The 17,315-nt window shown below is 33.8% G+C and overlaps 1 protein-coding gene across 4 annotated transcripts in view; it reads left to right on the plus strand.

Annotated features, from left to right (window-relative positions):
* The window catches only part of TTC6 (tetratricopeptide repeat domain 6), a 309,674-nt gene that overhangs the window by 125,784 nt on the left and 166,575 nt on the right, over positions 1 to 17,315 (plus strand). For all 4 annotated transcript variants that reach the window (XM_031952943.1, XM_031952946.1, XM_031952945.1 and 1 more), the window contains 3 exons: positions 11,699 to 12,084; positions 14,866 to 15,346; positions 16,337 to 16,466. In XM_031952943.1, coding sequence (XP_031808803.1) covers positions 11,699 to 12,084; positions 14,866 to 15,346; positions 16,337 to 16,466 — 997 coding nt within the window. The remainder of the gene's footprint in view (positions 1 to 11,698; positions 12,085 to 14,865; positions 15,347 to 16,336; positions 16,467 to 17,315) is intronic.

A 17,315-nucleotide genomic window follows, 5' to 3' on the forward strand; every position in this document is an offset into this window, starting at 1 on the left:
GTTTAAGTATCAGCACCTTATTTATAGTCATATAGATTTATTATATCATAAAAAGAATGTGGTAGGACTGTTTCCCTTATTTTTCCAAATAGTTTTAATAGCATTGAAATTAACTGTTCCTTAAATGTTTGATAGAATTCACTTGTAAATCCATTTGGCCCTGGAAATTTTTTCTTAGGGAGATCATTAATTGTTAGAATCCTTACAAGCTGTCAAGTCATTAGAATAGATAGAGACAATAATTATCTAATTTAGCATGGTTCAGTATGATTGGTCTGACCTTACAAGGAGATGTTATGGACCAGAACCTGAAACAAGGTACTAAGTGGAACTATTAGAAACAATGCTTGTGTTCCCACCTTTAGAGAGTTCATATAAGCAAGAAGCTCGTAGGGCCAGAGAGCACTCTGGAACAGACACAGAGGCACTCTGGGACAGACATAGAGCACTCTAGGAGAAAATCCACAAGCCCATTCTCAGAGGTAGAGTCAGAGTCATTCCAACTTTCACCTTGGTGCTGGCTGGAGACATTTGGAAGAAGAGAAGCCGAAACTGGCAGAGGCAAAAGATTAGGGGCAAGAGCTCTTGGAACCAAGGAGAGATAGGCCTCTAAGAAAGCTCACCGGGCCCCAGGAAGAAGATTCAGAAACAGGAGAAAATAAACGTTTGGATTTTATCAGCTGGGTGTATTTGGAGTGATTATTACTCTGAACTGAAACTAAAGCTGCCTCCATAAAACCTCCCCAAGAAACCTGCTCCCAGAGAGAACCATTATATTATAGAAAAATTAGAAAAACACCACATTTTGGAGCCCTGAACATGGGACTGATTTCAGTGGAAAAGCCTCTGATCCTGATCCAGTGGAAAAGTCTCCTCAACCCAGAAATTAGGGTAAGTACAACAAAGAAATTTTGTTAAAAGAGTTAAAGTAGAATTTCAGCTAAGATGAGACAGATGTTTAGAAAACAGCCTTCTGTTTCTGTTCAAGGAAAATGTTTAGAGAGCATTGTCAAAGTTAAGCCAAGGTTTGATTATAATTTTGCAGCAGATCACTGAACTTTTAGAAACAGTAAAGCACATATGTCCTTGTTTCTCTATGGAAAAAAAGTTGGATCTAGAGGAATGGAAATTAGTAGGAGAGGATCTTTGCCAATTCTGTAATAAAAATGGACCTGACTCAATTTCCAAAGGCATACATATACATATGTATATATAATATATAATTTATATACATATACATATAATTTAATACAACTGGCTTTAGGAAATTTTATAAGTGTTAAAATAAGGAAAAAGAAGAAAGAGCAAGAAGGGGAAGTGCCAACTAAACTAGATGAAAAGCAGGAAGAATCAGATAAGAATGGAATTAAGTACAATTCTGAGTGTGATACTTCACAGCAGTAGAAATTAGATCATTCCACATCTCATGACCCTCCCCCCTCAATTAACCCTTCATGGGTGGAGGAAGAAGGGGGAGGGAGAGAGGCAAAAACACAATCAGCATCTCCTGTGAAATAGAATATGACAAGATTAGAAGTCATTAATGCAAAAAATGAAGGAGAAGATATATCTGATTTTATAAATGCATATCCTGTGATTGAAAAGCTTGACTCTTCAGGTCAAAAAGAGAGAAAATACATTCCTTTTAATTTGGAAAAAATTAAAGATTTGAAAAAGGGTTGCACTCTTTATGGGGCTACATCCTCTTCTGTTAAGATGTTACTAGATAATTTGTCTTATGAAATCTTAACCCTAAATAATTGGAAATTCATAGCAAAGATGTTTAAAACCTGGACAAAATTTGTTGTGGCTTTCGGAGTTTCATGAATTATGTAGGATTCAAGCCCAATGCAGTAGGCAAACGGGAACCAATGTACAAATAGCTTTTGACCAACTAGCTAATGAAGGTCAGTATGCAGAGAATTCAGAACAGATTTATTATCCCATACCAGTGTATGAGAAAATTTCTAAGGCTGCAATAAAAGCTTGGGGTTCCCTCCCAGGACAAAAAGATCAAGGGGAAGCCTTCACAAAAATAGAGCAAGGTCCCAATGAACCTTTTGCAGATTTTGTGGGACATTTGCAAACAGCTGTAATAAGAACCATTGGAGATAATGCAGTTACAGAAATAATGACCAGACATCTGGCTAAGAAAAATGCCAATGAGGTTTGCAAAAGAATTATATGGGGACTAGACAAAGATGCTCCTTTAGAGGAAATCATAAGGTACTGTGCTACAGTGGGCACAAATGCTTATTATGCCCAAACTGTGATGAATATGGAAAGACGGGGTCCCTCTTGGTAAGGGACTTCTAGAGAAACTCATCTCTAGTTTCTCTTGGAAACTAGGCCATGGAAGTTGGAAAGATAGGACATCTGAGAGCTCAGTGCAGATATAGAGATAGAGTGAGAAGACAGGGTGAGAGAAAACCCAAAACCCCGTGTCCAAAATTCAACCCGAAGCTTTCACTGAGCCTCTGCATGTAGACTGACCCAGAGAAAGGAGAGGTGGAGCCCAGTTCCAAGATATCAATCAAAAGACAGGTGGAGCATGATAGCAGCTGAGGTTACACCCAGAGAGTCTTTAGAAGGTCAGGACTCTGATGTGATCAATCAGCCTAAAAATAATCACATGGCAGGAAGAGATTACAGTTGGGGAGAATACAGGCCTTTTAATAACCCAACAAGGCAGTGTCCAGTGCAAACAGTTCCAATGTAATTACCAGATGATGATGAGAAATCCCAAAAGTGCAATAGAAGGGAATTAGGTTAACTGCTTGGGGAAGAGGGTTTGCTTGTATCTCTACAGATGGAGAAGGAATTAGATGGGTGCCAACAAGCCGTAGTCGCCTTGTCCATCAGAGAAACAGAAAAGCAGAAAAACTTCAAAACAAAGGAGAAGATTTAAGAAACATCTGACACTGAAAGAGCATGGCTGACAATAAGACTGTTAAAAGAACTTTAAAATCTTCAGCTTTCAGTTCTTGAAAACTAGCAGGAATCATTGGATTTCTTGATGAAAAATTGTTGATGAGACTACTGCAGTACTTCAGAGCTTACAGGAATTATTGGATTCCTGGTACATGAACTAATGGACAATGGATTCCTTTAGGACTGTTTCTAGGACTTATGGACATGTATAAATTCTCATGTTGATTCATGTTATTTGTTACAGTCTGTGTTATATTGCTATGAGTTTATGTATCTTATGTAATTATGTGTAATGCCTCCCATATTGATAGATGCCTCTCACTGTTTCAAGTGAGCCCCTTTAGAAACCCGCTAATCTGATTTGATTTCCTATTTCTTTTGGTGTTTTCATTTCCCTTCCTGAGATGTCAGGGAGGGCGTGACCACCTTCTTTTTATGATGTTTTCACTTCTTTTTTGAGCAGTCAGGGAAGCTGTGATCACCTTTTTGGGGTTCTCGCCTCCTTGAGAAGTCAGGGAGGTCATGACCACCTTATGTTCCAAAACAAAAGAAAGCGGGAGATGTTAGAATCCTTACAAACTGTTTTAAGTCATTAGAATTGATAAAGAAAATAATTATCTAATTTAGCATGGTTCAGTATGATTGATCTGATCTTACAAGGAGATGTTATGGGCCAGAACTTGAAACAAGGTACTAAGTGGAACTGATGGAAACAATGCTTGTGTTTACACCTTTAGAGAGCTCATATGAGCAAAAAACTCTTAGGGCCAGAGAGCACTCTGGGACAGACACAGAGCACTCTGGGAGGAAGCCCACAAGCCCACTCTCGGAGGTGGAGTCATCTTTCCAACTTATGACCAATTTATGAAAGTCCAACTTTGACCTTGGTGCTGGCTGGAGACATTTGGAAGAAGAGAAGCCGAAGCTGGCAGAGGCAAAAGATTAGGGGCAAGGAGAGATGTGGTTCTCTTGGAACCAAGGAGAGATAGGCCTCTAAGAAAGCTAACTGGGGCCCAGGAAGAAGATTCAGAAACAGGAGAAAATAGACATTTGGATTTTATCAGCTGGGTGTATTTGGAGTGATTATTACTCTGAACTGAAACTAAGGATGCCTCCAGAAAACCTCTCCCAAGAAACCTGCTCCCAGAAAGAACCATTATATTATAGAAAAAGAAGAAAAACACCACAATTAATGGCTTGTTCAATTTCTTTTTCTAAAAATTTACTCATCTGTTAGTCTGGGCAATGTTTATTTTTGTAAGTATTCATCCATTTCACTTAGTTTATCAGATTTATTGGATTACAGTTAAGCAAAATGGCTCCTAATTATTGCTTCAATTTCCTCTTCTTTGGTGGTAAACTCATCCTTTTCATTTTTGATTCTGGTCATTTTTCTTTTTTCCTCTTTCTAATCAAATTAACAACAAGTTTTTCAATTTTGCCGTTTTTTTTTCCCCACAAAATCAACTCTTAGTTTTTTTTTTTAATTAGTTCAATAGTTTTCTTACTTTCAATTTTAATAATCTCTGCTTTGATTTTTAGGATTTCTAATTTAGTATTTAATTGGGGAGGAGAGTTAATTTGTTGTTTTTTCTAGATTTTTTTAGTTGCATCCCAATTCATTGATATTCTCTTTATTTTATTCAAGTAAGTATCTAGAGATATAAAATTTCCCCTAAGAACTGCTTTGGTTGCAATCCCATAAACTTTGGTATATTGTTTTATAATACCGTCATTCTCTTGGATGAGACTATTGATTGTTTCTATGGTTTGTTGTTTCACCTGCTCTTTGTTTAGGATTAGATTAGTTAGTTTCCTATGAATTTTTGGTCTATTTCTTCCATGGCCATTTATTACATGTAATTTTTATTGCATCATAATCTGAAAAGAATGCATTTACTATTTCTGTTTTTCTGCATTTGACTGTGAAGTTTATGCCCTAATACATTGTCAATTTTTGTGTAGGTATCATGTACCATCCAGAAAAAAGTGTATTCCTTTTTTATCTACATTCAGTTTTCTCCAAGCGTCTATTATACCTAACTTTTCTAAAATTGTATCCACCTCCTTAACTTCTTTCTAGTTTAATTTGTGGTTTCATTTTTCTAGCTTTGATGGAGGATCCCTTAGTAGTATAGTTTTTCTGTTTATTCCTTTTTGCAACTCACTTAATTTCTCCTCTTAAGAATTTGAATGCTATACCATTTGGTGGATATATATGTTTAATATTGATATTACTTCATTAATAGATGTGGTTAATTAATAAACTAAATTATTAGATGTGGAAATTGATTAAGATGTGGGAATTAATAGATGTGGTTTCCATTCTTATCTCTCTCTTTTTTTTTTTTGAGGCAATTGGGTTTAAGTGACTTGCCCAGGGTCACACAGCTATAGGAAGTGTTAAGTATCTGAAGGCAGATTTGAACTCAGATCCTCCTGACTTCAGGGCTGCTGCTCTAACCACTGCCCCACCTAGCTACCCCCTTTGTTATCTCTTTTAAATAACACTTTTTTTTTGGAATGAAATCAGGATCATTACTCTTGCTTTTTTTTTTTTTTTAACTTCAGCTAAAGTTCTACCCCAGCTTTTTATCTTATCTTTCTGCTTCAACAGTGTGTCTTGTAAACAACATATTATAGAATTCTGGCTTTTAATCCACTCTGCCATCTGCTTCCATTTTATGGGAGATTTCATCCCATTTACACTCACAGTTAAAATTACTGACTGTATTTCCTGCCATTCTATTTTCCCTAGGTTACACTTTTCTCTCTCATTTCCCCCTCCTTATCAACTTTTTGCTTCTGACCACCACCTCCCTCAATCTGTCCTCCTTTTTTCCAGTCCTTCTTTCTCATCCCTTTTCCTACTTCTGTCCTCCCATGTATTAGCCTTCCACTTTCTTCTTTCCCTTCCTACTTCACTATAGGCTGAGACAAATTTATAAACCAAACCATGTATATTATTCCCTCTTTGAGCCAAATTCAATGAGATTAAGGTTCAAACAATGCTCATCTCCATATCTTTTCCCCCCTCAATTGAAATAGGTTTTGTGCTTGTGATGTAATTTACTCTATTTTGCCTCCCCTTTTTTCTTCCCCCAGAACAATACTTTTTCCACTCTTAATTTCTTTTTTATATCACTACATTAAAGTCAACTTATACCTATATCCTCTAAGTATATCCCTTCTGACTTCCTTGATAAAGATACAATTCTCAAGAGTTACATCTATCATCTTTCCATATAGGGGTATAAACATTTTAACCTTTAAAAACATTTTTTTCCATTTACCTTTTTTATGCTTCTTTTGAGTTTTGTATTTGCAGAACACTTTTTTTTTTAGCTCTGGTCTTTTCACCAGAAATGATCAAAAGTCCTCTATTTCATTGAATATCCATCTTTTTCTCTGAAAGATAATGCTTAATTTTGCTGGATAGTTGATTCTTGATTGTAGTCCAAGCTTCTTTTCTTTCCAGAATATCATATTCCATGCCCTCTAATCTTTTAATATAGAAGCTGCTAGGTCCTGCCTAATCCCGATTGTGGGTTTTTTTTTTTTTTTTTTCTGGCTACTTGCAGTATTTTCTCCTTGATCTGATAATTCTGGAATTTAGTTACAATATTCCTTGGACTTTATATTTCTGGGTCTCTTTCAGGAGAATCTGATCAATAGATTTTTTTCAATGACTATTTTACCCTGTGGTTCTAAGATATCAGAGTAGTTTTGTTTAATAATTTCTTGAAAGATATCTAGGCTCTATATTTTCCAGGTCAGTTACTTTTCCAATAAGGTATTTTACATTTTCTTCTTTTTTTAATTTCAAGGTATTTTACATTTTCTTCTTTTTTTAATTTCTTTTTGTTTTATTTGACTGAGTCTTGATATCTCATTGAGACATTCACTCCCATTTGTCCAATTCTAATTTTTAGTGAATTATTTTCTTCAGTTAGCTTTTTTACCTCCTTTTGCATTTAGCCAAATGTACTTTTAAAGGAGTTTTTTTCAGTGGATTTTTTTCCCATTTCACCTATTTTATTTTTAAGGAGTTGTTATCTTTTTCTATTTCAACAACTAAGTTGTTTCTTCAGATATTTCTTTGCAGATAGCAGAGAAACCAAATTCCAACAATTATGCTATTTATTAGAAACACTTGAAACAGAGATATACAAAGTAAAAATACGAAGTTAGAACACAATGTATGATGTTAGAAACTGACATATAAATAAATAAAAAATAGATAAATAGCAACATGGGTAGCAGCCATGATCTCAGAAAAAGCAAAAGCAAAAATGTACTTAATTTAAAAAGATAAGCAAGGACACTTTTTTGTTTAAAGGTACCATAGACAGTGAAAATCTGAGAGTTCACTGAATGTCCTTTTTTGTTGTTGTTGTTCAATATGATATTGAATTTTGCTGGATATAATATTTTCAGGACCTGCAGCCTTTTATTATAGCTGCTGATAAATCCTATACAATTCTAATTGTAACACCAGCATAAAATTTAACATTGATGTTCCTATTTGTTTTATTTGTAGGATCTCTTTGTTGTGGTGATCATTGGATTTTTTCTATTTTACTTTTCCTCTTCAGGACAATTTTCTTTGATCGTTTTTTATATTATCATATAAGGATATGAACTGATACAAAGTGAAATGAATAGAACCAGGAGAACATTGTGCATGGTAACAGCAATATTGGAAAATGATCACCTGTGAGGATTCATGATAAAAAATGCTATATACATTTTCATAGAAAGAATTGATGGAGTCTGAATGCAGATCAAATCATACCTTTTTTTGTCCTGTAATGCCAGAGAAACTGAGCAAGATAGAAATTAGAGAACAATTTAATAATTTATTTAAAAGGAGAGATTTACTGGGACCAAATGGATCCATTTGGTATATGTATATGTGTGTATACATATATACATATATATTTATATACTTATACACACCCACATATCTCTATATACACACATATCTCTACATGCATACACATAAATATACATATGCATTTATTTATTTGTCAGCATGCATCTAAAACAGTATTAATATGCCTGACATATAATATAGATTTCTCTCGAGTGAATCTTTAAGTTTGACTTGGTCTAAGATCAGTGATTACTAGCCCTGCTTTTCTTTTTCTAATTCTACTCCCAATCCTTATTGTGTTTGTGTTTATTTCCTATCCCTGCTAATTCTTCTACTTAATTTGCCTTGCTGTTACTTAGCCTCTCCCCATCTGTAGATTCCTTCCTTATGTTCTCCTCTCACTCTTTCCTTCTCTCTTTATCCTATTCCCATTATCCCACTCCTTAATCTAAATATTCTTTTGTACCCTACCTTATCCTATGCCACCCTTTCTTCTCTTATTTATCCCTTTTCCATTAATCTATACATCTCATCCCACTACCTTAACTCTTCACATCGTACTATTTTTATCCCTTATCTCTTGCCCCCATTAATGTCCCACTATCATAAATCTATACACATCGTTTTATATCTCACCTTAATCCTGTTTCCTTCTCCCTTATTTCTTTATAGATTTTGAAGGATACTATATTCTTTCATTAGTGTTCTCTATTTAACCCATTCCCGATGTGAGCAAGTTTTCAGAATGATGAGCTCTCCTCCCAGTGTAATGCTTCTGTGTCAGTTCTTCCTCTGCACCTTATTTGTTTAACATAATTATTATTTTTGCCTTTTCTTAGACAGTTTTGCTTTTTAGAATCAGGTCATAGTCAACTCTGTCCCAGTCTTCTGAGCTACCTAATTACATATGTTATCTTATGTTTATGTTAAACATATGGTATATATTTCCACATAAAAAACATAAATGATCTTTCCATGTTGAGCTCCTTGAAATTAATCTTTGATATTGTCTCTAATATATTAAATTTTCTATTAGTTTAAGGTTTGGTTGGGGAAAAGTCTTAAAAATCTGCAAGTTTTTGTTTGTTTAATATTATGAATAATTTTGCTGGATATGTTTTTGACCATAGGCCTATATTATATTATTCCAGGACCTGTGGTCTTTTATTATGGCTACTGGTATACAATTCTATACAATTCTAATTGTAGCTCCAGCATATTTGAATTGTTTTTTCTTGTTTCTTGCAAAATTTTCTCTTTGATTTGAGGGTTTCAAACTTTGGCTATAATATTCCTATGTGTTTTCCACAAAGGATGTCTTTGGGGTGGTAGATTTTTTTCTATTTTATGCTTGTGTTTTATCATTCCAAGACAGTTTTCTTTGATAATTTCTTATATTATTGTGTTAAAATTCTTTTTCTGGTTACAACTTTCAGGTAATTTAATTATTCTTATATTTTCTCTTCTTGATTTGTTTACCAGATCTGTTGTTTTTCTTATGTTTCACGTTCTGTTCTTTTTTTTTTTTCATTTTTTAGATTATTTTGTTATTTCTTAGTCTCTCATATCTTCATTGGCTTTCCTTTAGCAATTCCAATTTTCAAAGAATTATTTTCTTCTTCAAGAATCTGTACCTCCTTTCTTAGTTGGTTAACTTTTTTTCATAATCTTTTTTTTTCTTGGATGTTTCTTATTTTTTCTTTTAGTTTTTCCTTTTATTTGTATTTCTAAGAGGGAGAAATTGTGCTGAGGGCATGTTGTCCCCAGGACTGATTTCTCAAAAGCATCCAGCAGTGAATATGAGTTCTCAATGACATATATATATATAAAATGTATGTATAGCTCTATATTGCAGAGTAGCTAGGGTAGCTAAAGGAAGATGAGGAGGAGGAGGAGGAAAAGGGGATGGAGTTCAAACTCTGGTGAGCGGAAATCTCTAGGCAGGGACCATCAATCCAGTTCTGATAGGTTAGGGGGTAGGACCATAAATTCTTAAAAACTGGGAATTAAGGAGATGTCCAGCTAGAGACAGGAAGTCTGAAACTTAGAGATACCAATTAGGTATCTGAGGTAGAACATCTGGAGTTTCATCTTCTGGAATGTCAGCTCTCCACAGCCCTAATTATCTCAGTTCTAATGAGCAGAAAAAGGGGGTGTCAAACCAAGGGGATTGAGGGAGAACAATTTGAGGAAACTGAGGCAGAACAATTAGGGAAACTGAAGCAGAACATCTAGGGAAACTGAGGCAATTAGGGAAACTGGTGCAGGACAATAAAAGAGAACTGTGGCACAACACAGGTAACCATTTTAATGTTACTTTTTGGAGTAGAAGAAGCATTTTATTTTATTTTACTGTCCTACTCTGAAGATGAACCTCAGTCTTTCTATTCCCATCATAAGTTTTCATAATTGGATTCTTTCTTTCCCAGTCCATTATTTTTTAATGAGAACTATTAGTGTAAGGACCTCTAATCCTGGGTTTGGGAGATGGTACCTCTAGCTTCAATTCAGCTCTCTCTTCTGACCTGGAACCCCAATCCAAAAGTTCCACCCTCCTACAAATTCTCACAGCCAGCAGCATGCCTGCTTCATTGCTTCTGTACTTACTAGGGATTTTGGTTCCTTCTCATCCAGGACAGAGTCTCTGCAGCACAACTGGACTTGCATCCCTTATCAGCCAAGGTTCCCTCAATCTTCCCAGACTCAGACCATCCACTTCCCCCAAATATCTGGAAAAGTTCGTGTGGTTTGGACTGAAGTTACTTCAAATCCAAAATCCTCAAGGCTCCCCATTGGCTATTTCTCTGGAGCCTAGAGGTGTTAACAATACTCACTGACCAAACTTCAGTCCTGGGGTTAATCTTTCAGTTTTCTTGGATTGTCCCAGAAGGACCCCTGATGTGCTCAAAGTTTTAATTGTTTGTTTTTGCCTCTTTTTTTTTTTTAATCAGTCTATGTTCATCCAGAGGAGCAAGTTTTGTTTGTGAAGGAAATCTGAGATTGGAATTTTCTGACCTACTCTGCCATCTTCTCAGAATTTTTCCCTCTCCCTAGTAATTCTTCTGTAACTATTGGCTAGTAGCTAATTTTAATCTAGCATTTTAAGGCTGGTTACAAGTTATACACATGTTATCTGAATTCGTTCTTACAACAATCCTGTGAAGTATGTTAGGGTTATAATTGAGGCTGAAGAGGGTAAATTGATTTGCCCAGGATCACATAACTAGTATCTGAAGTAAGATTAGCCACTTGCTACATAGTTATTTTAATTGGTCCCAGAGGAAAAAGTTACAGCAGACTTCTACTCTCTTTTGCTCTCTCTGGCCCTGGATCCTAGGAGGAACAGACAATTCATTCTTTTGGCTTTGCATTCCGCAATACTAAGCAAGTAAATCTTGGTTGAAAGCAGCCTTCTTCTTTTCCAGTTTTCTATTCTTTCTTTATTTGCTTACCTTCTGGCTAAGTGACAACTTCTTTGCTCATCTGATCTTTATTTTTGGAGAAGTGACTTAAGCTACTGGGGGGTTTCCATAACTACAATAATAGATGATTCTTCCTTGAAATATTGGGATTTTAAAAAATGGGTTTTGTTTTCTCTTAAGTATTTTTATGCTTTTGTGGTGATGACTGTAGCACATTTTTTCCAATATTAGTCTTCTCTAATAATAATACTAGGTCACAATTGCCTAAAACATATTCTTTCATCAACTAATTTTAGTAATTTAATTGCTGGGTAGTTAATACTGCTCACCATTTAAAAAAATAATATCCTTATAATATACTTTGCATATTTTAAATTAAATTAAATGAATTTCTAGAAACTAATAAAACTCATAGTTCCCTGTACTGGACATGAAAAATTAAATCAGGTTTCTTTTTTTATCATTTTAGAAAAGTCCTAAGAGATCAACATCTGCATTTAATTTTACTATGCAAAGAGATTCAATATTACCAATGATACCAGATGATCTGCAAAGTAACATGAATGAAATAAGGATTCTGCAAGAGCACGTTTTAAACACTATGGCTTATGAAACAAACAAAGACATTACTGCTGATGAAAATTTGAATGTGACTGAACCTTCACATTTACAAAATGAGTTAATCCAGCCCAGTGAACAAAAGGAAACTATTCAACTAGAACCAGCTCGAAAAACAAGAACTAGTTACATTCTTTTTCCTAAGAGAAAAAGGAGGAAATTAAGGAAAAAGCTGAATATTGAAAAAATAAATTCAGTGCTTAAAGAATTATCAAAGCCTCCAAAGACTCTTGAAAGGTTTGTTTGTTTTTAATGATCATTATTTTTTTTAAAGAATGCACTTAAACTTGTCTTTAAATCTTTGAATTCCACATTTTTAAAATGTCAGTGCTATATACTTATTTATGTGTGTATGTATACATGATCATAAAATGGTATATGAAACACTTTGCAAGCATCCTTTCCAACAAGTAATATACACATTAACCTTGTCTGAAAATATATATTTTGTTCTATGAACCTCTAGTTCATTATTTCCTTTCCAAGAGATGGGAAACATGATTGATTATCAATCTTCCAGAGATGTGATTCCATGATTCATAGTTCTTAAATCTTTCATAATAATATTCCTTTACAACATTATTATATACACTGTTCTTCTAGTTCTACTTGCTTCACTTTGCATCCATTCATAATTTTTTTTTAGGTTTCTCTGAATCTGTCTCATTATTTCTTAAGGTACAATAATATTTCATTAGATTCACATATATAATTTATTCAGCCATTCTTTTTAAGGGTCCTCAAACTACCGCCAGTGGGCCAGATGCAGCAGCTGAGGACAATTATGCCTCTCACCCAGGGCTATGAAGTTTCTTTATTTAAAGGCACACAAAACAAAGTTTGTTGTTTTTTTTTTACTATAGTCTGGCCCTCCAACAGTCTGAGGGACAGTGAACTGGCCCCCTATTTAAAAAGTTTTGAGGACCCCTGCGATGATAGACAACTACTTTGTTTCTAATTTTTTGCTATAGCAAATAGTGCTTCTATATGAATCTTTTTTCTCTTTCTTTGATTTAGTTAGGGTATGATCTTAGTAGTAATATCTGTGGCTTGATGAGTATGCTCAAGTTAGTGACTTTTTGAAGTATTTTTAACTCCAGATTGATTTCCAGAATGGTTCTGCACTTCTGAATTAGATGAAGAAAGTTTTTTTCTCCTTTATCATTTGTATTTATAATATTCTTTCCAGATTGTTTTTTAGGAGTTTGTGTGGAAGAGATGAGTGTCCTTATGCCTTTTGTGTCACCATATTAAATGGATGTCTCTATCATATTTTGTGTCCAAGTTTCTCCAAGATACTTTGAGTTTCCACTCATAGTCCTCTTCTTCTACCCCAGATCCATAGAACTATATATTTACCTCATGACAAATCTTGCAATTATTATGAACAAATGTTTGGTATATGTTCAAATCAAAGGTTGAGGTATGTACAACAACTTTGGACTTCTTTCTATATCCATTAACATACCTATTCCATTATACATTTTACTTAAGTTATTGGTTATAAGAATCATTGTCAGGAATCAGTTGTCTATACTCATGTACCCTGAATGGTACAACCTTTTTACCATCATCTCTTAACAAATCTTAGAGGGAGGGACCCTGTCAACAAAGCTCTCACAAAGAAGATAACATTAAGACCATAGAGAGCAGTAGGTATAACATAGGAAGAACAATATTAGTGGATATGCCCAGTAATTTGCTAAAATTATTAAATATAGGGGAAAATATACAAATTATATTTTCAAGTGTCTTTATGTTCTAAAGTGTTTGAGTCCCCCTGCAAGTTCTCTTTGTCATTTTTCATATGAAAATTTTTCATTTGATTTTTAGTGACCTTGATTCGCAATAAATTATTGTGGAGTAAAAAGACCACAGCTGAAGCAAACCAGTAGAAACTTAATTTTTCAAGTTACAAACACATTTGAGAAAGCAGCCTCCTTCCAAATAGTATTAGCTTTGTAGATGGACTATTTTGCATTGCAGCCAAAAGTAGGATTATTAACCGATATTATTATTACTTAGAAGCAAGCTCAGAAATGGGAAGAGATTAAGAGAATTGATACAAAGATAAACATGTCTTCTTACTTTGCATGGAATGGCGTTTCCACAGTTCTAAGATAGAATCACTCATTTGATAATGGTAACATAGAGGGCCTACAAAAAAGTATAGTATGATACATATTACTTTCTTTAAAAAAAAAAAAAAAAAAAAAAAAACCTTTTATAAACCCTTTCCAATTGCAAATATAACCTTACCAAAATATTAAGAAAAATACACTTACCTATATATAATATTTCATTGAAAAATGTTTCTAACATAGGGTCTTCTTTGGGGTGAAGAAATAGACTTTGCTTAGAAAGCAACCAAAAATTCTTCCCACTCTTCCCAGGAAATGTTTTGTTGTATGGAGAAGGATGAAGATTGGAGAAAAATAGTAAGATCTAAAATCTAAATGAATCTTACTGGCAATCTAATTTGATGTAAGATATGAAAGTTGCTCTTCTCCTCTCTGTGAATAGAACCTCAAATTCTCGTTCTCATCCTTTTGCTTATTATTACTTTTATTTTACTTATTATTATTTTTTATTATTTTTTCTTCCAACTCTTCAGAAGGCATGCACTTTTTCATAATTCTGTGGCCTACAGTTAGTAATCTTCTCATTTCTAATTTTAACTTTGCCAAAATGAAATGTCTTTTGGGAATACTGGAAATCAGACTTGAAAGAAATACTGATTTCACTACTTCAGTATTTAATATTCTTAATATATATATATAATATGTTCACAGCATATCTATATTCATAGAATCTGTTTCACATGTTTACATATATATAAAAATTTCCTTTTACTTAATGGAAATGATGAATTGTTATGAGTTACATAAATGATAGTCATATAATTTGGCTTTGATAAATAATAACTAAGAAAAATTGACATACAGTTTAATTAAATTAATTTACTACCTATAGAAAAATGAATTTTTTGAGTAAAATTATTATTTTTAAAAAATTTAGATCAAAATCTCTTGTCATTCTTCGGGAACAGAAGAAATTTTTTCTCCATGTGCCTATATATTTTCGTCGAAGTCGCTGCCCTAGTCTGCCTGCTGTGTTAAATTTTAATGAATTTGTCCAGAAGCATGGTGGAATTCCAAAAAACAAAGACCCTCAGCAATGGGTTTTGGACTTCTGGGTTCAAGAATTACAAGACACACTTCCAACTAAAGAATCAGAACATGTTGAGAAGGAAATCATTCAAATTCCCATTGAGCCAGTCAAACCTCCAGAAGAAAAAAAAATTCTAAAAATAGAATTAGATGATTTCTCAAATCCAGGACTCTCTGAGGAGGATAAAAAGCATTTAGAGTGTGAAATAGAGAACCTGACTGAAGAAATAAAAGAGAAAAAGAAAATGGCTGCTTTGCTATATTGCCGACGTGGAGCTATTTATAGGAAGTTAGGCAAATTAAAGAAGGCCTTGAATGATCTACAAGAGGTAAATTTCATCCAAATGAAACACATCATATATGCTTGATTTTTATCATTTTGGCAGTTTGTCACTTTGGGAAATGAATATATTTGTAACATAGAATGTATATTTTAATATTTAAAATGAAGATATATTTGAACGTAGGTCTTGCAGACCTTGGCTGCAAGGTCTAACTTGTCCAAGGACCAACCTATTTAAATATGAGTAGACTGGTTATGAATTCAGTAATGAGTTCTGTGGCTGTAATAGCCTAAAAAATTTAGGACATGACCTTTAGACCGTTCCACATCTACTGCTAAACAGTGATGGACAGACTAAAAAACAAAGGGAGGGGAGGAACATAAATGCCCAAAACACTATTAGTGCTACAACTATATGATTCTTGTCCAATAACTGAATTGACATTCTACTGAAATGAATGAAGGGAAATATAATTTTTCATCTTTTTAAATGAAGACCAATATTTAAGACTATACTTGAGAGATAGTTTACTATAGAAAGTATATCAGATTTTTAGTCAAAGATGGTAGCTTCAAATCTGCTATAATTCTGAACTTGAGCCTAACTTTATTCATTTAAAAAAAAAACCCTCAATTTTTTACTAGTGTAAAAGTGTTGTTTACAGCAGGATTCTTCCCATAATTTGGGAAGTGATTATTTTATTCTAGTATGGGCAGATCACATCTAGAATATTGTATTCCATTGGGGCATAATGTTTTCACCCTCAAGGTCTGGGGAAGTAGCTTTCCCCTCACTGGAGCATTTTGAATGGAAACTGGATGATTACTTGTCAGTGCTTTGTAAAGGGAATTCTTGGTCAGATATGTTCCTTTTCACTATATGTACTTGATTCCCCTTCTAGTTCTGGATCCTATAATTTATCCTCAAAGTTTATTAATATTACAATTAGAAGTTATTTCATAAGACAGTACTTTGGAAGTTTTATTTGAACACTTACCAAGTAAAATTGAATTTAATATTTTTTTTTTCTCTTAGGCTATATTCTTAGAACCTCTGTTACTTAATGCTTACTGGCACCGACATTTCATATACCTTTTCCTAGACAGAACTGCTGATGCTTTAGATGACTTAAATTATATAACTAAATATAATAAAAATAACGCAGGTAGGTTTTCTATAAAGATAGTAAATGTGTGTTTTTTACCTTAAATTCTGCCTTTTCCTCTTATAGTCACTGTAAAAATCATGTTTTGGGAGTAAGTTAGGTGGGCACACAAGTGCTAAGCCTGAAATCAGAAAGACATGGATTTAGATTCTGCTTCCCATACTGCCTGTTTAACATTGGGCAAGTCACTTAACTTGTGTCTGCTTCAGTTTCCTCAACTATCACATGAGGATAGCAGCTACCTTCTAGTGTAATTGTGAGGATCAAATAAGATATTTGTAAAGTGCTTAGTGTGGGCCCTCACACATAGTGGGTGCTATTTAAGTGCTATTTATTATTATTATTTTTACTACTATTTTTAAATGTTAAGGTAAATGGCTATGGGTTATATATTTTTCTATCTAGCTACATTTCCAATATCAAGGTTGTTGTCTGCCAGTACAGACCTCAAAATCTGAAAGATTTTTCTCTTTAAATTTATTTATTTATTTGCTAGCCATTTTTCTTTTTTTTTCTTTTTAATTTTGAATTCCTTATTTTCTCTTTCCCAACAACTCTCTCCCCAATCCACTGAGATACAAACAATATATCAATTATACATATGAAATCATACAAAATATTTTTATATTATCCTTTTTGAGAGAGACTTTTATATCCAACTAAATGTATTTATGTCATTCCCTCTTTAATCTAGTTCTGATGAGAATAAAATTCCTGTGTTATTGGTCCCCTACCCTATCCACTTTACCTCTGCATGTTTTTCCATTCACATCTCCTTTGTATGAGGAAATTTCCTTCATTTTACTTTTTTCTACCCAATTTTAATTTTGGGGGGATAATCCCATCATA

This window comes from Sarcophilus harrisii, chromosome 2 (assembly GCF_902635505.1).
Source record: "Sarcophilus harrisii chromosome 2, mSarHar1.11, whole genome shotgun sequence".
NCBI lineage: Eukaryota > Metazoa > Chordata > Mammalia > Dasyuromorphia > Dasyuridae > Sarcophilus > Sarcophilus harrisii.